At 38.7% G+C, this 24,348-nt stretch overlaps 2 protein-coding genes across 3 annotated transcripts in view; one reads left to right on the top strand and one right to left on the bottom strand.

The window, feature by feature from the left end:
* SYCP1 (synaptonemal complex protein 1) overlaps nt 1–24,348 on the bottom strand; it is a 111,085-nt gene that overhangs the window by 46,241 nt on the left and 40,496 nt on the right. For both annotated transcript variants that reach the window (XM_036272419.1, XM_036272420.1), the window contains exons 12-19: nt 18,881–18,975; nt 18,233–18,417; nt 16,924–16,991; nt 10,478–10,539; nt 8,078–8,182; nt 5,960–6,063; nt 4,496–4,613; nt 3,652–3,722 (exon numbers count right to left, since the gene is read on the bottom strand). In XM_036272419.1, the coding sequence (XP_036128312.1) occupies nt 3,652–3,722; nt 4,496–4,613; nt 5,960–6,063; nt 8,078–8,182; nt 10,478–10,539; nt 16,924–16,991; nt 18,233–18,417; nt 18,881–18,975 (808 nt within the window). The remainder of the gene's footprint in view (nt 1–3,651; nt 3,723–4,495; nt 4,614–5,959; nt 6,064–8,077; nt 8,183–10,477; nt 10,540–16,923; nt 16,992–18,232; nt 18,418–18,880; nt 18,976–24,348) is intronic.
* Nucleotides 12,858–13,687, top strand: LOC118637216 (60S ribosomal protein L8-like). The gene has a single exon (XM_036272421.1). The coding sequence runs from the start codon at nt 12,887–12,889 to the stop codon at nt 13,658–13,660; it is 774 nt and encodes a 257-aa protein (XP_036128314.1). The 5' UTR covers nt 12,858–12,886; the 3' UTR covers nt 13,661–13,687.

Raw genomic sequence — 24,348 nt, 5'->3', positions numbered from 1 at the left:
TTAAATACATAGACACAAGTAGATTTTAATGAGATATTACATGACATATATATGCATACATATATATCCTTATATATGTTAATAGAGTGTCTTTGGAAACATACACAAGAAACAGTGATACCTCTGGGGAGGGAAACTGGATAGCAAAGACAAAGGCAAAAAGGTAGTTTTCTTTCCTTGTGTGTTCCTTTGTCCCTTTGAATTTCGAACCATAAGCATGTATTATCCTTATAAAAAAATTTTAAGGGAGGGTGGGGGGGAGAAAAAGTGGGTAAAAAGGGTCAAATATATAATAATGGAAGGTACCTTCTGAAGAAGAAAATTGAGCAAAGAAGACAAAAGCCATCATTAGAAGTATGACAAAAGATGACTTTCCAAATCTGGAAAATAGTAAATCATGTGCCAGGTACTGCACTCAGCACTTTTTTCACATTAACTCGTATAATCCTCAAACAAACCTATTAGGGAGGTATATCGGGTCTAAAGAAAATCTCAAATAATTTAAAATAGCAAGTCAAGTTTTAAAGACCACAATCTCCAACCAAACATAAAATAATAAAAACTTAAATAGTTCAGAATGTAAGTACAAATAAGAGCCCCTACATGTTTGGAAATCATCTAAATTACTAATGGGTTAAAAGAAAACTTTGTCAGCCAGTGTGGCTCAGTGGATTGTCATACCATGCACCAAGAAGTCACTGGTTTGATTCCCTGTCAGGGCACATGCCCAGGTCGTGGGCTTGATCCCCAGTAGAGGATGTGCAGGAGGCAGTTAATGGATGTTTCTCTCTCCCATTGATGTTTCTATCTCTCTCTCCCTCTCCCTTCCTCTCTCTCTAAAAAACAAAACAACCAAAAAAAATAAATTAATAAAAAAAACTTAAAACACAAAAACGGGTTATTTATAAAATAATAAACATAAAGATACAGCATATCAAAATCCAGGTCATAGATCCATAGCTGTGTTAACAAGTAAATTGATTACCCTAGCTGATTTGGCTCAGCGATTAGAGCATCAGCCCATGAACTGAAAAGTCATGGCTTTGATTCCCAATCAAGGGCATGTACCTGGGCTGCAGGTTCAATCCCCCACCCAGGTCAGGGTTGTTCAGGAGGCAACCAATCCATGCATCTTTTCCACATCAATGTCTGTCTCCCTCCCTCCCTCTCTCTCTCTCCCTCCACCCACCTTCCCTTCCACTCTATAAAAAAAAAAAAAAGAAGTAAACTGATCTCTTGAAATAGTTTTACTATTTCAAAAAGAAAAAGATCCAGAGGCATGGATGCATGGAACACAATGATAGATCTCGGGGTTGGGGAGCAGGGAACAGAAAGAGATTAACCAAAGAACATATATGCATAACCCATGGACGCAGACAATGGTGTGGAGAAGGCCTGGGGTAGGGAGCAGGGGCTAGGTGGAGGGGGACAAAATGGGGGCAGGGGGAGAATGGGAGACATCTGTAATACTGTCAATAATAAATTTTTTTAGAAAGAAAAAGATTAAGTATCAATTTTAAAATGAACCACGGAAAAGATCGATATTTGATTTCAGACAGGGAAAAAATTTCTAAGTACAAAACCAATGAGAAAAATTATAGCCCTGGCTGGTTTGGCTCAGTGGCTGGAGTGTCAGCCTGTGGACCAAAGGGTTGTGGGTTCAATTCCCAGCCCAGGTTGGGGTCATGCAGGAGGCAACCAATCGTCGTCTCTCTCACATTGATGTCTCTTTCTCTCTCTTCCTTCCTTCATCCCTCCCTCCTTCTCTATCTCTATGTAAAAATCAATATAAAAATATCCTTGGGAGAGGATTAATAGCAACAACAAAAAATTACAAAGAAAAATATAATACAGTATTAAAAAACTTCTGTATGACAAAAAATTACGCAAAGTGAAAGAAAAACAACAGGTTGGAGAAAATCTGTGCTGTAAATAAAACAAGATAAAAGATTAATATATTTTTAAAGCTCAACTAAATCAGTAAGAAAACAAGACTTCAAAATATTAGTGAGCAACAAGTATAAGAAATTTTAGAAAGAGGAATTCTAGCAAACAAACATGAAAAATTCTAATGCTTACCCCAAAAAATGAAAAGGACAAATGACAAGAACAATAAGTTGTTGTTTTTTCTATTATATCATCAAATAAATTAATGATAATACCCAAAACTAATTAAAACATTTTAGAACCAGTATTTTCATACAATATTGGCTGTATTGCTTGGTTACAACAGATATAACCTATTAGAAACCATTTGACTATCAAGAGTCATTAAAGCCCTGGCCTATTTGGCTCAGCGGTTAGAGCATCAGCCTGCAGTCCAGAGAGACCCAGGTTCGGTACCCGCTAAGGGCATGTACCTCGGTTGCAGTTTGTCCCTGGCCCTGGTTGGGTCGTGTGGGTGGCAACCACTCAATGTGTCTCTCTCACGTCGATGTTTCTCTCTCTCTCTCTCTTTCTCTCCCTCCCACTCTATCTGAACAGCAAAAAACAAAACAAAACAAAACAGAAGTCATTAAAATAGCCCTGGTCAGCCCTGGCCAGTTTGGCTCAGCAGTTGGAGCGCTGACCCTCGGACCAATGAGTTGTAGGTTCGATCCAGGTCAAGGGCACATACCTCGATTGCAGTTCATCCCCAGCCCCAGTCAGGTCATGCAAGAGGCAAGCAGTTGATGTGGCTCTACCACATCAATGTTTCTCTCTCTCACTCTCTCTTTCTTCCTCCCTCCCACTCTATCTGATGATTAATAGAAAAGTATCCTTGGGTGAGAAGTAAAAATAAATAAATAAATAAATAAATAAATAAATAACCCTGGGCAGTTTAGCTCAGCAGTTAGATCATCAGCCCAGGACCAAAGAGTCGCAGGTTCGACTCCTATTAAGGGCATGTACCTCAGTTGCGGTTCGTTCCCCAGCCCTGGTCAGGGTTTTAAGGGAAGCAACCAGTCGATGTGTCCCTCTCACGTCAATGTTTCTGTCTCTCTCTCCCTCTCTCCCCCTCTCTCTCCCTCCCTCCCACTCTACTGAAGATAAACAAAAAAATATCCTCAGGTGAGAATTTTTTTAAAAAGTCATTAAAATAATTATTCCTCTGACTCAATAAATTCTACTTACTTGAAATGTATCCCATCAAATTCAAAATAAGGAAAAGATCTGTATGTACTAAGATGTTTACTACAATATTATTTCTGAGTGAAAAACTGTAAAATGTGAATATCCAAAACATATACAGGATTAAAAATAAAACATGTTATATCCACTTGACTGACTGTATACAGGCATTAAAGTAGATAACTGTGAAAACCCCTAGAAACATGGATAATGCTTAAAATAATATTAAATGTTTATTTCTCTTTTAAATTTTCTGGCATATGATTAATTTATCTTCTTAGTTAATAAGCTATAAATATCACAAAGCTTATAATGCTTTAAAATTAATGTCTATGTCTAATCTCACTATTCCAATACTGAGTATAAAATAGACATTATTACAACTTTATTTTTATGCAGGATTCCAAAGCAGTAATTTAAATCTAATTTTTTACTTTATATTATATTCAACATAAGTTTAATCTAACTGTAACAAGTTAACAGAAAAGAATACTAAAATCTTTTGCCAGGCAAAAGAGGCCACCAAATCATTAATCTTGCCTTAATTGCGTTTCTGTTTCTTCCAGATTTTCTATTTGTTTCAAGATCCTTTCTTCTTGCTTTTTGCTATTCTAAGAAATAATCAATATTGTTTATATTAATTATCCTGTTTCAACAAAAATAAAATTAATATCTAAGACCTTTATCTGTCAGCATAAAATTCATTTAGTTATATATAACGTAGGAGAATGGTCTAACTTGTATAGTTCCACACTACTTTTCCAGACTTTATTCCCCTAACAATTTCTATTTAGCAGCTAACAAAACAAGCATTATTTGCTGTTTCCCAATGATGATTTGAGATGTATCCTTTGTTTATATTGCTTGGCTTCAAGGAATGCATTTCAACTCATTGTTACCTACTGAACTCATAATTATCTTTTAAGCTAAAATCAGTGCTATATTCTCTCTGAAGCCTTCTCTTACACCAAGGCAAAAGTGATCCTATGGGAACACTTTGTCCCCAAAACAATACATACTATTATTTTGTTTAAGTTATTTGAGCATGTTTTTTCTATTGAGTTATAAGCTCCTAAAGAGGAGGGATATTTTTATTCATCACTGTATCGTCCACAGTGTCTCATATGAATTACTTAATAAATACTTGTTGAATAAACACTTTATACAAATCTTGATGCTTAAAATTAGATTAACTTTATCATTGGATAGCCTCTAATTCTGTTGCTCATTATCACCATCTAAGATCAGTATGTATATTATTCGTCTAAAACAAAGTATGAGCTCTAAGATAATCAGACTTTTAAAGCTGAAAGAATCTTTAGAGGTCATCTATTCTAACCCCCTAATTTTACAGGTAAGTTACTGGTGATTTTTTTCAACTCACATTAATATCTTCTTGCTGTTTATTAAGTTCTGAGGCCATTTCACTTGTTTCTTGTGCTAGTTCTTTGTTCTCCAGTGAAAGCCTGTTGCAGTTTGCAGTTAGTTCAGTATTCTTAAGCCTGTTTTTAAAAAACATGTCATATCAAATATTTAAATATGAAATTATATGATGTAAAATATAATTCAAAATAATCTTAGGAGAAAGCAGGGAAGGGCTGGGGGTATAAATTAAGTAAGATTGGCCACTAATAATTTCTGAAGCTCTGTGATAGGTGCATGCTAGTTCATTACATATTTCCCTCTACTTTATACATGTTTGAAATTTTTCTATACATTTTTCAAGATGTTATATTATTCCCTTGCATGCTTCCCACACCATCACCCCCATATGTTTCTACATAATTTATTTTTTCTATAACTTTTCTAACAGACTGTATCTTAGAAATCATTTTGAACTTCTGATGATTTGACTTAAATAGTTAGTATATGAGGATGACTTATTTTAAATTAAAATAAAGGAAACGAGGTTTAATCTTTGTGCAGACAATTAAACTGCTCTTACTAAGTCTCGAATGCTCTACATTGGAAGAGAGATTACTGCTGTTATCAGTTGCAGCAAGGATCAATTTTAAGTGAAGGGGAATGTGTGGCTCTATGGAATGATTTCAGGAGCACTTATTATCTCCTACTACTTTACTGATACTGGAAGTTCATCAAAAAGTAGATTCAAGTTTTCATTAAAAAATGAAAGGTTGAAAAAGAAAATATATCAAGGCTAACAAAATCATACTAAAGTACAACTAATCAGTCTATTTATTGCAAGCATTGGTTAATATATGAATTTTACCCAGAACCCCTAAAACAGTACTGTTGAAAAGGTATCAAAAGCAGGGAATGGGAGCTGCAAAGGAAGAAACAAGATCCTCAGTAAACTGCTTATTTCACATTTTTATCTAGATCTAAGAAGCAACCAAAAACAAAAAATGCTCACCACTAGATTGGCTACTTGAGTTTATTTCTCTGTAATAATAAGTCTCACTTTCTCTCAAAATTAAACTTGTTGAATAGGTAAATCATTCAATTAAATATCTTATTTGGACAATGCAAGAAATGAATTTGTATTTTGTCATTTCATCAATACAAACCTATGAAATAATTTAGCAAAACAACCAAAATAACTAATTAGAACGGCAAATGATTGTTTTTTTCTTCCTGAGGAACCAAATATCTCCAAGTAATATATTTATCTTAAGCAGTTCTTAACTTTGTCATGTACTCTTTTTATGTCAATGATACGTACTTCCCTTAGCAATGAAATTGATAAATTATTTTGATCTTTAGGAATAAAATATAACTTTAAGTCCATTCAAATAAATATTGAACATAATTTACTAATTTATTATTAAATATCAGGAAACTTAGTAACTGAATACATAGCTATTTTATAGAAAGATAGAAAACATACTTCTCATTTTCAAGCTCAGTTTTCAGTTCTTTAACCTGTTTTGAATAATGTTGTTCACTTGTCACAATGGCAGTTAACTGTATTTCCAATTCATGTACTTGTTTCTGAAAAATAAACATGTATAACCACAGCAAATGGTTTTACAACTTTCTCATTTAAAAAGCTTGGTCAGTCTATGCAAATAAGTCATATATTTGGCAAAAATCTGGTAAGAATATGTTAGAATTTTTAACATATTTTAAAAATATAAGTAGATTCAATGCCATACCCATTATAATTTTAAAACAATGAGTAATGACAAATGTAATATAAGTAAATCCCATCTTGATATTCTGAAGCTCAACCAGTAAAATTATATTTACACACTATACAATGTTTTTATCACTTTTACTCTACCAAGTAATTAATTTCCATTAAAATGCTATATTACTGCCTGGCTGGTATGTGTCAGTGGATTGAGGTCATCCCATGAACTAAGAAGTCCTGATTCAATTCCAGTCAGGCACACGCCTGGGTTGTGGGCCCAATCCCCAGTAGGGGGCATTCAGGAGGCAGCTGACTGATTATTTCTCTCACATCAATGTTTGTATCTCTCTCTCCCTTCCTCTCTCTTTACAAAATCAATAAAAACATATTTTTTAAAGTTTCATAAAATGCTATAGTAAGAAAAAATATATATATATGTATATATATATATATATATTTTTTTTATCCTCACCCGAGGATATTTTTCCATTTTTTGTACAGATAGAGTGGGAGGGAGAGAAAGGAAGGGAGAGAGAGAGAGAGAGAGAAACATCGACGTGAAGGGACACATCGAGTGGCTGCCACCCACATGACCAACCAGGGCCGGGGACAAACTGCAACCGAGGTACGTGCCCTTAGCGGGAACCGAACCCGGGTCTCTCCGGACCGCAGGCTGACGCTCTAACCGCTGAGCCAAACTGGCCAGGGCAGAAAAAATATATTAATTAATGAAATCAGCATCTTAAAAACTAAGCTGTTATTACTATTATAAAAAGATAGTTTGCTCAGTGGTTGAGCATCAACCCACGTACCAAGATGTCACCAGTTCGATCCCCAGTCAGGGCACATCCCCAGGTTGTGGGTCAGATCCCCAGTGGGGTGGCACGCAGAAGGCAGCCAATGGATGTTCTCTCTCATAGATGTTTCTATCTCTCCCTCTCCTTTCCTCTCTCTCTAAAAATTAATAAAGAAAAAAATCTAAAAACATATATAGTTATAATATAATGCTATTATGGACTAAAAACATACTTTTTCAAATAAAAGACATTCTAAAATTATAACATGAGCACTATAAAAACTACTGTAAACTAAGAACTTAACTTGCCCTGGCTGGTTTGGCTCAGCAGTTAGAGTGTTGGCCCCCGCCCTGGTCAGGGTCAGGCAGAAGGCAACCAGTCGATGTGTCTCTCTCTTTTTTTTTTTCCAAGGACATTTTTGCATTTATCTTGAGATAGATTAGGAGGGAGAAAGGGAGGAAGAGAGAGAGAGAAACATTGATGTGAGAGAGACACTTCGAGTGGTTGCACACACAAGACCCCAACCAGGGCCAGGGACAAACCACAACCAAGGTACATGCCCTTAGCGGGAACCAAACCCAGGCCTCTCTGGTTGGCGGGCTGACGATCTAACCGCTGAGCCAAACCGGCCAGGGCCAATGTGTCTCTCTTGCATCGATGTTCCTCTCTCTCTCCCTCTCTTCCTCTATCTCCCTCCCACTCTATATGATCAAAATGGAAAAATATCCTTGAGCAAGGATTAAAAAAATAATAATAAAACAGAACTTAACTTAATGAAGGCTAACTTTTAAATGTATTAATTAAGAAATACTCAAAGCATCAAGAAATGTAATTGTTATAAGCCATGGTATTGTGTACATACTTATTAATACCTTAAATGCTGACCTTTCTCTACCACATTATATATAATATGGAGGTTTTCTAGATATGTTTTTAAATCAATTGTTAGCGTATTAAATGTAGCGGAAACACATAATTTAAAAAGAAAACTTCCACAAAGCTAATGTCTATACCATAATCTATTCTGTAAATCTGTACTAACAAAATATGTAAAAGAAAAATGTATCCAACAAACCTCTTTGGTTTCAAGAAGACCAGTTAGTTCTTGTTCTGTTCCTTTTAATTCTTCAGCCATCTTCTCAAATTGTTTCTTTTCATCTAAAAGCTTTTGGTTTTCTGCCTATTTAAAAACATTAATAAGTCATGACAACCAAATCACACACATATTCAAAATAATCAAAGTGCCTAACTAAAGTTGTGGAGAAATTATGAGTTTCTCTTTGGCTAAACTTTTCTTAAAGAAAACATTTGTCTTTACTCTATCCTGCAAAGCTGTCATTTAGAATCGATGGCCATATAGAGTTTCCCAGACCAGAAAAAGTTAAAGGAGTTCATCACCACCAAACAGTTATTATATGAAATGATAAAGGGTCTTTTTGAAGAAAAAGATAAAATATATGAACAAACAAAATGGCAATGAATACGTATCTATTGACAATGGAATCTACAAACAAAATTAACAGGTAGAACAGAAACATTCTCATAGATACAGAGAACATTTTGTTGGTTGCCAGATGGGAGGGGGTTGGGGGAATGGGTGAAAAAGGTGAAGGGATTAAGAAGTACAAATTCATTGCTAGACTGACAAACCTCAAAGGGAAAGGGGTTGGGGGTTGGTAAGAAATAAACCAAAGAACTTATATGCATAACCAATGGACACAGACAATAGTGTGGGAAAAGGTGGGAGGGGGGCGGGAGTGGGGAGGGAGTGGGGAGGGAGTGGGGAGGAGGAAGTCAATGGGGGGAAAATGAGGAACATCTGTAATACATTCTACATTCAACAATAAAAATTTTAAAAATAAATAAAGAAAACATTTGTCATTATTAATTCCAAAACCCAGTATGATAACAAGATTAATGGACAGAGCCCCGGAATTTTCTTATAAAAAAAAAATCATACAGGTCATTTGAAATTGAACCTTAATTTATGCATAAATCTCTCCAATTTATTAGCATTTATTAGTTATTCACTAATCTATCAATCCTGTTTATCCTTATATTGCAAAAAAATGTGCTACACTATAACTTTCCTGCAGTAGTCATTGTTCTGCCTTCCTTAATCACACAGAAGTCTAATTCCTCTTTCACATGACAACTGGTAAATATTTGAAGTTATCATCACTCCCTAACTTTTCTCTTAACTATTCTAAAATATTTAAGGATAGTATCATTCTCCTATGAAATGGTTTTAAATTCCATCGTTCAATCAGGATGGGCTCACAATGAATTCAACGTTCTAGACAACCAAGGGTCAGCAAACAAAGCCCACAGGCCAAATCCACTACTGCCTATTTTATGTATTTATTTATTTTAAGTAATTTTCCTTTATTGATTTGAGACAGAGAGATATTGATGAGAGAGAACATCGACTGGCCACCTCTTGCATGTCCCCCACTGGGGACCTGGCCCACAACCCGGGCACGTGCCCTGTCCAGAAATCAAACCGGCAACCTCTCGGTGCATGGGTCAACAGTCAGGAGGTGCCCAGTCGATGTTCTCTCTTATCTATGTCTCTATCTCTCTCTCCCTCTCCCTTCCTCTCTAGAATCAATAAAGAAAAAAAAAATTTTAATATGTTTTTATTGATATTTTTAGAGAGAGAGGGAGAGAAACATTGATATGAGAGAAATACATCTATCAGCTGCCTCCTGTATGCCCCTACTGGGGATCAAGCCTGAAACCCAGGCATGTGCCCTGACTGGGAACTTCTCAGTCCATGGGACAATGCTCAATCCACTGAGCCACACTGGCCAGGCCAATGTACTTGTTTAATATTTTATCTAAAAAAACTAGCATAAAATAGCAATAGTGTGAGAGTTTAAGTCAATGGATTTGAAAAGTTATTACTATAGCCCTGGCCGCTTGGCTCAGCAATTAGAGCAGTGGCCCTCAGGCCAAAGACTCTCGAGTTGGATTCTGGTCATAGGCACATATGCAGTTGCGGTTTGGTCCAAGCCCTGGTCAGGGTCATGCAGGAGGCAACCAATCAATGTGTCTCTCTCACATCAATGTTTCTCTCTCTCCCTCCCTCCCTCACACTCTATCTGAAAATAAATGGAAACATATCCTCAGCTGAGGATTTAAAACAAAAAAAGAGCCCTGGCCAGTTTGGCTCAGCGGTTAGAGCATTGGCCTGTGGTTCTGAGAGACCCAGGTTCGGTTCCCACTAAGGGCGTGTACCTCGGTTACACTTTGTCCCCGGCCCTGGTTGGTTGTGCAGGTAGCAGCCACTCAATTGTCCCTTTCATGTCTATGTTTCTGTTTCTCTCTCTCTCTCGCTCGCTCTCTCTCTCTCTCTCTCTCTCTCCCACCCCCCACCCCTCTCTCTCCCCCTCTCTCTCCCTCCCACCCTACCTGAACAAAAAATGGAAAAACGTCCTCCTATGTATTAAAATAAGAGCAACTAAATACTTACCGAGATTTTTTTCAATTCTTCAAGTTCTACTTCTTTGTTATTGTTAAGCTTAGTCATCTCTTCTAAAGTAAGCAAAAGAATATAAATCTGTTAAAAACTGGATTAAAAGAGTAGGAGAGGAGAAATGTGAATAATACCATTTGAAAGGGGAAAACTAAAAGAGACAGATTAATGCAACTAAAGTACCCTAAAGCAGTAATTTTCAACCAGTGTGCTGCAAGACATTTTTAAACATGCAATACCTGACTATTTAGTCAGGGACACTGACCTCTTTTTCCTTATATTGTCAAATAAAAAAATGACAACAGCCAATACAACAATGGCCATCCAGTGTGAATGAATCAAAATTATACCTTTGTCAGATCTACAAAAAAAATTTTTGGTGTCCTACAGAATTTTAGTAATTAGTTTATGTGTGCCATCAGATGAAAAAGGTTGAAAAGTGCTGCCCTAAAGCACAGCGGAAGTCCAAATGGAACTATACAAAAATAAGTATTAATAATGTTTCTTTTCTATAAAGTTAATTCCACAACCAAATGAGCACAAAATAAGCAATCGATCTGTATTTGGAATGTGGTCATTCAGCATATGTGTGCTTTTACTTCCAACTCATCATCCTCCTCTAAACATCTGGCCTCAGTCTTCACTCCAAACTTAAAAGAAGTAATCCACTTGACTCCAGCTAACTCAAACCACTATACTCTACATCTCAACATTCCCACCTCCTCTGATACTTTAATTGCTATAACAAGATACACTGACTCTCTGTTCAGGAATCTTTCATTTCCCTCATCACAACTAAATATCTATTTAAAAAGGATCTGATTGACCTTTCTGCCCCTTCATACTACAGACAAATCTCCATTTTGCTTGGCAGACAAATTCCTGTTTGTTATCTACAAATTTCTTAACCTCATGCAGAACTAACTGATGCCTAGCTCAAAAATCATCCATAACCACCCTGGCCGGTTTGGCTCAGCGGTTGGAGTGTTGGCCTGCAGGCCAGAGAGTACCGAGTTTGGTTCCGCTAAAGGCACGTACCCCCCTGCCCCAAAAAATCATCCATAACCATTCTGTGGTGCAATTCTTTGTCCTCATAATTGTACAACTTTCTGGCATTTGAAACTATTAGCCCTTTTCTCCCCTTTTGATTTTCAAGATCTTGCATTATTTAGATTTCTTGTTTCTTAACTCCTGAACCTTCCTGTTTTCTTTCCTGACACCTTTCCTTCTTGTCACCTTAAATAACAATGCTTTACAATGCTTTTCTTTCCATACTTCCATGAATTCAATATTAAACTAATGAATTATACTATCTTTCCAGCCCAGCCAGGCCAGTGTGGCTCAGTGGATTGAGCATCATCCCATGGACTGAGAGGTCCCAGTTCAATTCCCAGTCAGAGCACATGCCCAGGTTGTGAGCTCAATCCCCAGTAGGGGTGTGCAGGAGGCAGCCGATCAATGTGTCTCTCTCATATCGATATTTCTTTCTTTCTCTCTTTCCTTCCCTCCCTCCCTTCCACTCTCTCTAAAAATCAATGGAAAAACAGTAATTTTCTAAAACTAGCATGTCTCCGCACTCTTTCTCATCCCCAATCACATAATTGTTTTAGAAAGAAGAAAAAATTATACACACACACACATATATATACAAATTTTTAAAAAACAACACATTACCATTAATAGCCCAAAGGGTTAAGGATTCTATGTGGGGGTAAAACCCACATTCATTTAATGAAGGCTATGTGGAACAGCTAGACCAAGTGACCACATCTTCCGCCACACAGCCTCAGGTTAATTCGAGGATTCTGAGAATTGGAGCCAAAGAAACATGGCAGTGCCCCACATAGCTCATGATCTCTAAGCAAGATAAACATCCCTTATACCTAGAAGACAAGCAACCAAGCCTACCCTTCCTTACAGCACTTCCCATCTCTCTCCTCTAATCAGATGAAACAGATTATAATATACATGTGAGTGAAGATGGATTCTCAAATACTTAGTTGAGCAAACATTTCATAATCAACAATCAGCCCTGGACAGTGTTGCTCAGTGATTAGAGTGTCGATCCTAACACGGAAGGGTCCTGGGTTTGATTCCCTGTCAAAGGCACATATCTGAGTTGCAGGTTCAATCCCTGGCCCCAATTGGGACTCATGTAGGAAGCAACCGATCAATGTGTCTCTCTCACATCAATGTTTCTCTCTCTCTCTCTCTGTCTCTTTTTCCTTCCCTCCCTCCCTTCCACTATCTAAAATTCAATGGAAAAATGTCCTCAGATGAGGATCAACACAAAAAAGAATCAACAGTTAGTGAAGAAAAGCAAAATCATGAAAGAGAAGAACCAAATTCAATTAAGAAAAGAACTAAAATAGCTCTTTCGGCCAGGCTGAATAGCAGAGTGCCGCCATGGGCCGCGTGATTCGTGGGCAGAGGAAGGGTGCTGGCTCCGTGTTCCGTGCGCACGTGAAACACCGCAAGGGCGCCGCGTGTCTGCGCGCCGTGGACTTCGCAGAGAGGCACGGCTACATTAAGGGCATCGTGAAGGACATCATCCATGACCCCGGCCGCGGCGCGCCCCTGGCCAAGGTGGTCTTCCGGGATCCATACCGGTTTAAGAAGCGGACGGAGTTGTTCATAGCCGCCGAAGGCATCCACACTGGCCAATTCGTGTACTGCGGCAAGAAGGCTCAGCTGAACATTGGCAATGTGCTCCCAGTGGGCACCATGCCTGAGGGCACCATCGTGTGTTGTCTGGAGGAGAAGCCTGGTGACCGGGACAAGCTGGCTCGAGCCTCGGGAAACTATGCCACTGTCATCTCCCACAACCCCGAGACCAAAAAGACCCGAGTGAAGCTGCCCTCAGGCTCCAAGAAGGTCATTTCCTCTGCCAACAGAGCTGTGGTCGGTGTGGTGGCCGGAGGTGGCCGTATTGACAAGCCTATCCTGAAGGCAGGCCGTGCCTACCACAAGTATAAAGCAAAGAGGAATTGCTGGCCACGAGTGCGGGGTGTGGCCATGAACCCTGTGGAGCATCCATTTGGAGGTGGCAACCACCAACACATTGGCAAACCCTCCACCATCCGCAGAGATGCCCCTGCTGGCCGCAAAGTGGGTCTCATTGCTGCTCGCAGGACTGGACGTCTACGGGGAACCAAGACTGTGCAGGAGAAAGAGAACTAGCTGGGGGTTCAATAAAGTTTGTTCTCCTGCCACTAAAAAAAAAAAAAAAAAAAAAAAAAAGAACTAAAATAAAATCCAAGGAGACTTCCAGTCAAGATGGCGGTGTAGGTAAACGCAGTATCATGTCCTCCAACAACCATATCAAAGTTACAACTAAACTACAGTACAACCATCATTCAAAACTGCCTGAAATCAAGCTGAATGGAAGTCCTACAACTACGGAATTAAAAAAGCAGCTGCATCGAGAGTGGTAGGAGGGGCAGAGGCAGATGGGCTGGTCCCACACTCACGTGTGGCGAATAAAAATCAGAAGGACACCTCGGCTGGGTAGGTCCTCCCTGAGGACTGAGGGGTCCCTGTCCCACACCAGGCACCTCGCTCAGGGTTCCAGTGCCAGAAAGAGAAGTCCCCATAACTTCTGGCTGGAAAAACCAGCAGGAACTGAGGCTTAGGGAGGATGAGGCAGCTAGAGCCCCAGGCAGCTCCCCTTAAAGAGCCCGCACACGGACTTACTCGGACTCACTCCCTCTAAGCTTGGAGGGGAGGCAGCTCGAGGGGCGCCAGACACACACAGGGAAGAACTGAGCTGTTTGGCAGTGGAGGGCTGGAGAGGGTGCTTTCTCCGGGACAAATGTGCTATCAGAGGCCTTTGTTCCTTTGGTGAGCCCTTCCCTGGGGCGGCAGACAACCACCATATCTGGGACTCCAGCACCCTGGCTCATACTGGTTGCCCCGCCCTGGTGATTCCCTGAGGCCCTAGCCCACCCAACTTTCAGGCCCACCCAAGCTGTTGCCAGTTGCTTTACCATAGAATTGGCCTGTCTTGGATCCTGCTTCAGGTTTTCCTAAATTCTTTCAAACAAGCAGCATCTGGTCTCAGATAGCCCGATACCTCTTGTTAAGTAACACACAGAAACAAACACAGGGAGGCAGCCAAAATGAGGAGACAAAGAAACAGGTCCCTAAAGAATGAACAGAACAAAACCCCAGGGAAAGAACTAAGCAAAATGGAGATAAGCAACCTAACAGATGCTGAGTTCAAAATACTGCTTATAAGGATGCTTAATGAACTTGGTGAGAACCTCAGCGAACTTAGTGAGGGCCTCAAGAGCATAAAAAAGGAGCAGTCAGAAATGAAGAATGCACAGTCAGAAAAGAAGGAGGCACTAACTGAAATAAAGAATAATTTACACAGATTCAATAGTAGAGTAGGTAAAGCCAAGAAGCAAACCATCGATTTGGGATATAAGGAAATGAAAAATACCCAAAAAGAAAGAAGAATCCAAAGAAATGAGGAAAGTGTAAGGAGCCTCTGGGACAACTTCAAGTGAGCCAACATTCGCATCTTGGGAGTGCCAGAAGGAGAAGAGAGAGAACAAGAAATTGAAAATCTATTTGAAACAATAATGGCAGAAAAATTCCCTAACTTGGTGAAGGAAACAGACATACAAGTCCAGGAAGCACATAGAGTCCCAAACAAGATGAACCCCAAGAGGCCCACACCAAGACACATCATCATCAAAATGCAAAAGGTTCAAGACAAAGAGAGAATCTTAAAAGCAGCAAGAGAAAAGCAGTTAGTTACCTACAAGGGAGTTCCCATAAGGCTGTCAGCTGATTTCTCGAAAGAAACTGCAGGCCAGAAGAGAGTGGCAAAAAATATTCAGAGAGATGAAAAGCAAGAACCTACAACCAAGATTACTCCATCTTGCAAAGAAAGCTGTCATTTAGAATTGATGGCCACATAAAGAGTTTCCCAGACAAGAAAACGTTAAAGGAGTTCATCACCACCAAACTGTTATTATATGAAATGTTGAACGGTCTTTTTGAAGAAAAAGATAAAAATATATAAACAAACAAAATGGTAATAATACATATCTATCAACAATTCAATCTACAAACAAAATGAACAGGCAGAACAGAAACATTCTCATAGATACAGAGAACATTTTGTTGTTTGCCAGATGGGAGGGGGTTTGGGGGAATGGGTGAAAAAGGTGAAGGGATTAAGAAGTACAAATTGGTTGCTAGACTTACAAACCTCAAAGAGAAGGGGGTTGGGGAGTGGTAAGAAATAAACCAAAGAACTTATATGCATAACCAATGGACACAGACAACAGTGTGGGAAAAGGCAGGAGGGGGATGCGAGTGGGGCGGAGGAGGTTGATGGGGGGGGAAATGAGGAACATCCGTAATACATTGAATAAAGATAAAAAAAATAATTAAATAAATAAATAAAAATGTTGGTGAGAATAGTGTGGTGAAGGCCTGGGGTGGGTTAGGAAAAGGGTGGGAAATAGGGAACATCTGTGATAATGTCAACAACATAAAATAAACTTTTAAAAAAATACAAGGAGAAAGAATTAATAGAGCAAACAGAAGCAGATATTTTGCTAAGTATGGTAACATGTTAGTATGTTCCAACAGCATATTATATCCATGAAATAAATTACCTAGAGCTTTTGGAAATTTTAAATTTGGCAACTAAGATTTCAAAAATAGCAAATTAAACACAGGTAAAGAATGAATTAGCAGGGGGGAGCCAAAAAACTTTCTCCCCCAAATTCTCCAGAAAAAAAACTAAAAGATAGAAAGTATAAGAAAAAATGTAAAGCATGAAGGATGGATCCAGAATTTCCAAAATCCACCTATCAGGACCTTACAGAGAGAGAGAGAGAGAGAAAGAGAGAGAGAGAGAGAGAGAGAGAGAGAGAGAGAGAAAGAAACAGTGACACTAGGAAAGAAGAAATGAAAGAAGAAAAAGTTGCCCTGCCAGTCTGGCTCAGCAGTAGAGCATCGGCCCATGGATCAATGAATCCTGGGTTTGATTCCAGCCACGGGCACGTACCTCAGTTGCAGTTCATCCCTGGCCCTGGTCAGGCTCATGCGGGAGGCAACCAATTGTTGTGTCACTCTCACATCAATGTTTCTCTCTTTCTCACTCTCTTTCTCCCCCCACCATTCCTCCCTCTCTACTTCCCTCCCATTCCATCTGAAAATAAATAGAAAAATATCCTTGAGAGAGGATTAAATAATAAACTTTGAATTTAGACAATGAGATGGCTCTTAAATCTACAATACAGAATAGTCATATTTGAATAGTCTTTCTTAAGGTTTACATTTTCTATCTTTGAAAAATCAAAAATTATCAAATAATCACTATTGGTAAAAGACAGAGCAGAAACTATATTTTATTCTGAAATGTGTGTGTTTTTAGAATTGGCTAATATTATCATGTACACATATCATTCTCTAAATCTTACCCAGTTCACTTGATTTCTTCTGAAGCTCCATGGTAAGTATTTTCAATTGATCTTCCATTTTTTCCAATCTTATAAAATATATTGTTAGTTTGCAATGTAAAATATTCTTTTAGTCAGAATTCATCTAGTAACTAAAATTGGTGCAATTTAGCAACAATATATCTCAGCACAGATTCACTCATTCCATTATTAAACATTTTTTGAGTACCTACTCTGTGCCAGACAGTGTAACATTTCAAAATAAGATATTGCTACTATAAATACATATTTGTATATTAATTAATCTATATGAAACCTTAAAGCTTGTGGTCACAACTTATCTCTTAGTTTTTTATTATAATAAAATTAATACATCCTAGAACTTCGAGATAGAGTCCGTAACTACTATTATACTGAATTCTGCTTCAGGAACAATATAAATATGAAAACTTGTGCAATTTGTTTAACTCCTCTGCCTTTCTGTTTCCCTGTCTATAAAACTGAGTTAATTGGAACAGATGACATCCAAGACCACTTGCAATTTTTAAATTTTTAAATAATCTAGATAGGTTAATCAAGAATATGTAAGATTAACTGAGCTAGAAAAGCTAGCTTTTCTTCCTTCACCAGACACAAGCAGTAGAGAAGAAATACTGCTAGGCCTAGTTCATGAATTCAAAGAGAAACGTGTTCCTTTCATCTTAATTAACCCTAATGCTAATGGGACAAAAATAATTACTTAGGCCTCATAACACAGCTTAATATGAATTTTTCTTTAATACAAAGTAGTAAAAAACAGCAAGTTTTTAACTTACATTTTAGACAAACTGCTACTTAGATGAAATGTAAATGAATAGCTCATTTTATAATTAGTCATATTCATTAATTCATCAATCCATAAATTAAATAAAAATGTTTGAGTACCTTCTTTGTACCATTAGTTGCTAATTTTATAAATCAGAAAGAAGGTTACAGACCTTAGTAAAATAAACCCCACTTCCCCACAGGAAGTTATTTCTATGAAGCCAGTAATAATCCAGTTTAATTTAAATATGTTATATTACTGCATCAGCATTTATCAGCAGCTTATCTATTTAGCTTGACTCTGTAGCAAAGTACACATGGGAACAATCCTAGACAATACCTGCTATCTTTTCTTAGGATACCTACCTATCCAATACAAACTTTAAAAATGTACTCCAAGTTTATATATTAAAAGGAAAACTTGGTAACAGATGTTACAGAATTACAAGTTAGTTGACAATGAACAGAAAATGGCACTGAATATTAAAAGAAAATCATTTTTATTCAGTTAAATAAATATTTTTACCTTTGATGTTCTGTTGTCAATAATTCTTTCAAATTGCAGATAGTAGTTTTATGTTCAGTAACTACAAATGAATGAGCAGCTTTAGTTTTATTAAATTCTTCCATTTGAGCTTCTTTTTCTCCAATGAGCTGATACATTTTTTTTGCTGCTATCTGTAAATCTTCCTCTAAAGTCTTTTGAGTACTCTAAATGAAATCAAATACAAAACAAAGCTATGATCCAAGGCCCTTAAGAAAAAAAGCTGCACTCTGCTTTTGTAATTTGCTGTCCCTCTTTATCCTTTCGCTCTCCTCTTCCACCCCACACACCACTCTTATTTCAATTCACCATTCCTCCAAAGGCCACCTACAATCCCAATCTCTCCATGGAGACTTCCTAGCCAATCCAGCCCACAGTGTTCTTACAATTCTTAGAACTACTACAGCAATTTTTTCCTGAATCACATTGTTGGTCTTATCTTTTAGTTATATTTTTAATATGGTTTTTATCCAATGTCTCTTATTAAACCATAAGCATTTTGTGACTGGGATTGTATCTTCTCTGTTTGAAGCTCTGGGTCCTTATACATAGTACTATTATTCAATAAATATTTGTTGACTGATGGATAGTGTGAGACTTATCACACACTAATCAGTTTTCACATCATACCACACTTCTTTGCAAAGACATTTTACAATCTTCTAGTTCTGATGTTATATGATCATGCTTCTCATTTGATTCTTTTAAGTTTTCATTCTGTAACTCTGAAAAAGAAAGTTGTAGATAAGTAGTACTTATTAGAAAATACAAAGAAAGCAAATAATTTGTAACGATTACTTTTTTTCTCCATTAGATACTCCAAAATGAGGGAGAATCATACAAATATAGATACAGTGGTACTGGTCATCATCCATTTTTATTGTCTTTTCAAGACTATTATCTCCCAAACACTCAAAGGTGACTATATAAGTATTTTCAGTGCTACATTTTTAATAGTTGAACACTGGAAACAACCTATCAAACAGGAGATAGATTAAACTATAGTGATACATACATACAATCGTATAGCATGTAGCCACTGTAAATGACAATATAGATGTTATTTATTGATTACTAATTTGGACAGACGTTTATAAATAAATCATAGAATAAAAAGGGCAAGTTAAAAAAAAAAACAGTACGGATCCAGCTTTATTCCACCTTCAGTAATTCGTGCTCTTTGCCTGTCAGGATTTGACCACTGTTTTTAGCACATTTGGCAGTGAGAAGTCCTTATCTGACTACAAGAAGGAACAGCAATGGAAAACTTCAATGTACAGCAGCATAATTCCAGTCTGCTTTACTAGCCCTCTGATTGAGAAGCCAATTGGCAAAGACTTGGGCAAGTTTGTTAAAAACAATACCCAGAGGAGAGAAAAAATGGCGGAGGAGTGAATGAAAGCTACACAGGCCATCTCCCAGGACCAAACTGAAATTACAACGAAAATAAAGACAAATCGTCAGGAAGGGGCAACCGAAAGGCAGCTTGGAGGACCACGTAACGAGGGACACTGACTCAATCCTGGTAGGCTTGCGAGGACACGAGAGGGGGCTGGGAGCCCACGGTCCGCAGTGGCCTGGGCTGGGACCTGCTGTGGCCTCGGCTGGGATCTGCGGACTCAGCTCAGACCTGCGGCCCCCGCTGGGACCAGCAGCCTCAGCTGGAAGCTGCGCCCTCAGCTGGGTCCTGTGGCCTTGGCTGGGACCAGTGGCCGTTTTTGCTGGGTCCTGTGACCTCAGCCTCGGCTGGGACCAGCAGCCTCAGCTGGAAGCTGCGCCCTCGGCTGGGGCCTGTGGCCTCGGTTGGGACCAGCAGCCGCCTCGGCTGGGTGCTGTGACCTTGGCTGGGTCCTGCAACCTCAGCTGGATGCTACACCCTCGGCTGGGACCAGCGGCCGCCTGGGCTGGATCCTGCAACCTCAGCTGGGTGCTAGGAGCTGCCGCAGCCTCAGCCACCCTTAACTGGGAACAGCACCCTCGGGTTAAAGTCCCAGGCAGCTCCACGGCGCAGAGCCTGGACAGAGGCTAAATTGGCAGCAGCCATTCACCTTGGGCTCTGGCAGAGGGAAGGCAGACTGGACTGGAACTGTGTGGGGACACTCAGGATTTGGAGGGTGCTCAGAACTTTGGCCGAGTACAGCCACGCAGGACTTTGGTCATCTTACTCCTTCCCAGGGCCCTGTGGAGAGGCAGCGGCCCCTCCCTCAGAGAGTCAACCCCACCCGGTGGCCACTGAAATGCTAATTGAGTCCCATTAACAACCAGCATCTGCCCCACCCTCTAGAAATCCTCTTACACTGAGCACCTGAGGAAGTTTTTCAGTCAACTCAGAAACCAAGGTTCTTCAGGTGACCCCTACTAATAGCCTCCAGGCAAAAAAGCTAGAGGATAACTACCATTCCCTGGGCTAGCAACTCTAACCAGGAAAGTTAAGACTTGACAGTGGTGTTTAAAGTGGGTCCTCCCGGCCTCATCCAAACCCAGGAGAGGGAGCCACAAACAGCAGAACACCAACACCCACAGAAAAAATCTGGCAGACTCCAAAGCCCACTGTGATAGCCAAAATGGTGAAAAACAGAAACAAAAGCCAAATGAAAGAACAAGAGACCTCTACCAAAGATGAGATAGATGAGGTGCAGTTAAGCAAGTTAACAGAACTAGAATTCAGAGCCATTATCTTGAGGAAGCTCAACAGCATGTGGAAGGACATGAGCACCATAACTAAAGACATAGAAATGTTGAAAATCAACCAGTTGGAAATAAAAACCACCAAGAAGAAATGAAGAATGACACATCATAAATAAAAAACACATTGGAAAGTCTAAATAGCAGAGTAGAGGAAGCTGAGGACCAGATCAGTGAATTAGAAGATAGGGTAGAAAAAAATCAACCAACCAGAAAACCAAAAGGAAAAATAATTAAAAAACAGTAAAACAGCTTAAGAGAACTGTGGGACAACTGGAAACATAGTAACATTCGCATCATAGGAGTCCCTGAAGAAGAAAATGAGCCCACACCAAGACACATAGTAATCTAAGTGCCAAAAATTCAAGACAAAGAGAGAATCCTAAAAGCAGCAAGAGAGAAGCAACAGGTTACCTACAAAGGAAATCCCATAAGGCTCTCAGCTGACTTCTCAACAGAAACACTACAGGCCAGAAGAGAATGGCATGAGGTAATCAAGGTCATGAAAAACAAGAATCTGAATCCAAAACTACTCTACCCAGCAAGGCTATCATTCAAAATAGAAGGTCAAATAAAGAGCTTCTCAGACAAAAAAAGGATAAGGGAATGCATTAGCACCCAACCAACACTGCAAGAAATGTTAAAAGACTGCTGTAATTAGCAGGAGAAACAGGAAGAAAAATAGAACCACCCTAAACAAAAATGGCAATAAATAAGTACATATCAATAATCACTTAAATGTAAATGGATTGAATGCTCCCATAAAAAGACACAGAGTAGCTGATTGGATAAGAAAGCATGACGCATCTATATGTTGTTTACAAGAGACCCACCTCACAACAAAAAACTCTCACAGGTTGAAAGTGAAGGGATGGAAAAAAATCTTCCAAGCAAACAGAAAGGAAAAAGAAGCTGGGGTAGCAATACTTATATCTGATGAATTAGATTTCAAAATGAAGGCCATAACTAGAGACAAAGAAGGCCACTGCATAATACTGAAAGGATCTATCCAACAGGAAGATATAACCTTGATAAACATATATGCACCCAATATAGGAGCACCAAAATATATCAAAAATCTTCTGGAGGACTTCAAAAGAGAAATCGATAGCCATACAATCATAGCAGGGGACTTCAACACCCCGGTGGCATCACTGGATAGATCCTCTAGACAAAAAATTAGCAAGGAAACAGAGACTCTAAATGAAGCACTAGACCAAATGGATTTAATAGATATCTACAGAGAATTACACCCCAAAACTACAGAATTCACATTCTTCTCAAGTGCACATGGGACATTCTCAAAGATAGACCATATGTTAGGGCATAAACTAAGTCTCTACAAGTTCAAGAAGACTGAAATCATATCAAGCATCTTCTCAAATCACAATGGCATGAAACTAGAAATCAATTGCAAGAAGAACATACAAAGACATTTGAACACATGGAAGCTAAAAAGCATGTTATTAAACAATGAATGGGTTACCAAGGAGCTCAAGAAAGAAATTTAAAACTTCCTGGAAAACAATGAAAATAAACACACAACAACACAAAATCTATGGGATGCAGCGAAAGCAGTTCTGAGAGGGAAGTTCATAGCACTACAGGCCTACCTCAAAAAACAAAAAAAAAATCTCTAACAGACTATCTAACCTCACAACTTAAAGAACTAGAGAGCAAACAAAAAGAAAAGCCCAGAGCAAGCAGAAGGAAGGAAATAATAAAGATCAGACCAGAAATAAACAACATAGAGTCCAAAAAAACAATTCAAAGGATCAATGAAACAAAGAACTGGTTTTTCGAAAGGATTAACAAGATTGATGGACCCTTAGCTAGACTCACCAAGAAACAAAGAGAGAGATCCCAAATACAAAAAATCAGATATGAAAGAGAAGTAACAACTGACACCACAGAAATACAAAAGATCATTAACAACTACTATGAACAACTATATGGCAACAAATTCGACAATCTAAGCGAAATGGACAAATTTCTACAAACACATAGTCTCCCAAAACTGGACCAGAAAGAGATAGGAAACTTAAACAGACCAATAACAACAGAAGAAATTGAAGATGTAATCAAGACTCTCCCAGCAAACAAAAGTCCAGGGCCGGATGGCTTCACAGGAGAGTTTTACCAAACATTCAAAGAAGAACTAACACCCTTTCTCCTCAAACTATTTCAAAAAATTCAAGAAGAAGGAAGACTTCCAAACTCGTTTTATGAAGCCAGCATAATTCTAATTCCAAAACCAGAAAAAAACACTACAAAGAAAGAAAACTACAGGCCAATATCCCTGATGAACATAGACGCCAAAATCCTGAACAAAATACTAGCAAATCGGATCCAGCAATACATCAAAAAAATTATCCACCATGACCAAGTGGGATCCATCCCAGGGATACGAGGCTGGTACAATATTCGCAAATCAATAAACGTGATGCACCACATAAATAAAATGAAGAATAAAAACCACATGATCATATCAATAGATGCCGAAAAAGCCTTCAACAATATCCAGCATCCATTTCTGATAAAAATGCTCAGCAATGTGGGAATAGAGGAATCATATCTAGACATAATAAGGGCCATATATGAAAGACCTACAGCCAACATCATACTCAATGGGCAAAAACTAAAAGCATTTTCCTTAAGAACAGGAACAAGGCAAGGATGCCCACTTTCGCCACTCTTATTTAACATAGTACTGGAAGTCTTAGCCACAGCAATCAGACAGGAAGAAAAAATAAAAGGGATCCAAATTGGAAAGGAGGAAGTGAAACTGTCATTATTTGCAGATGACATGATAGTATACGTAGAAAACCCCAAAGACTCCATAAAAAATTTACTAGACTTAATAAATGAATTTGGAAAAGTAGCAGGATACAAAATTAACGTCAAGAAATCGATGGCATTCTTTTTTTTTTTTTATCCTCACCCGAGGATATTTTTCCATTTTTTGTACAGATAGAGTGGGAGGGAGAGAGAGACAGAAACATCGACGTGAAGGGACACATCGAGTGGCTGCCACCCGCACGACCAACCAGGGCCGGGGGACAAACTGCAACCTAAGTACATGCCCTTAGCAGGAACTGAACCCGGGTCTCTCCGGACCGCAGGCCGACGCTCTAACCACTGAGCCAAACCGGCCAGGGCTCGATGGCATTCTTATACACTAATGATGAACTCACAGAAAGAGAAACTAAGAAAACAATCCCATTTACCATTGCAGCAAAAAATTTAAGATACCTAGGAATAAACTTAACCAAAGAAATAAAGGACCTATTCACAGAAAACTACAGGTCATTGAAAAAAGGAATAGAGGAAGATATAAAAAAGTGGAAGCACATACCCTGTTCATGGATTGGAAGAATTAACATCATTAAAATGTCCATATTACCCGAAGCAAT

The sequence above is a fragment of the Molossus molossus genome, unplaced genomic scaffold (genome assembly GCF_014108415.1).
Source record: "Molossus molossus isolate mMolMol1 unplaced genomic scaffold, mMolMol1.p scaffold_m16_p_20, whole genome shotgun sequence".
In the NCBI taxonomy this organism is placed as follows: domain Eukaryota; kingdom Metazoa; phylum Chordata; class Mammalia; order Chiroptera; family Molossidae; genus Molossus; species Molossus molossus.
Note: the sequence above shows the minus strand (reverse complement) of the source record. Positions and strands in the feature narration are given on the sequence as shown.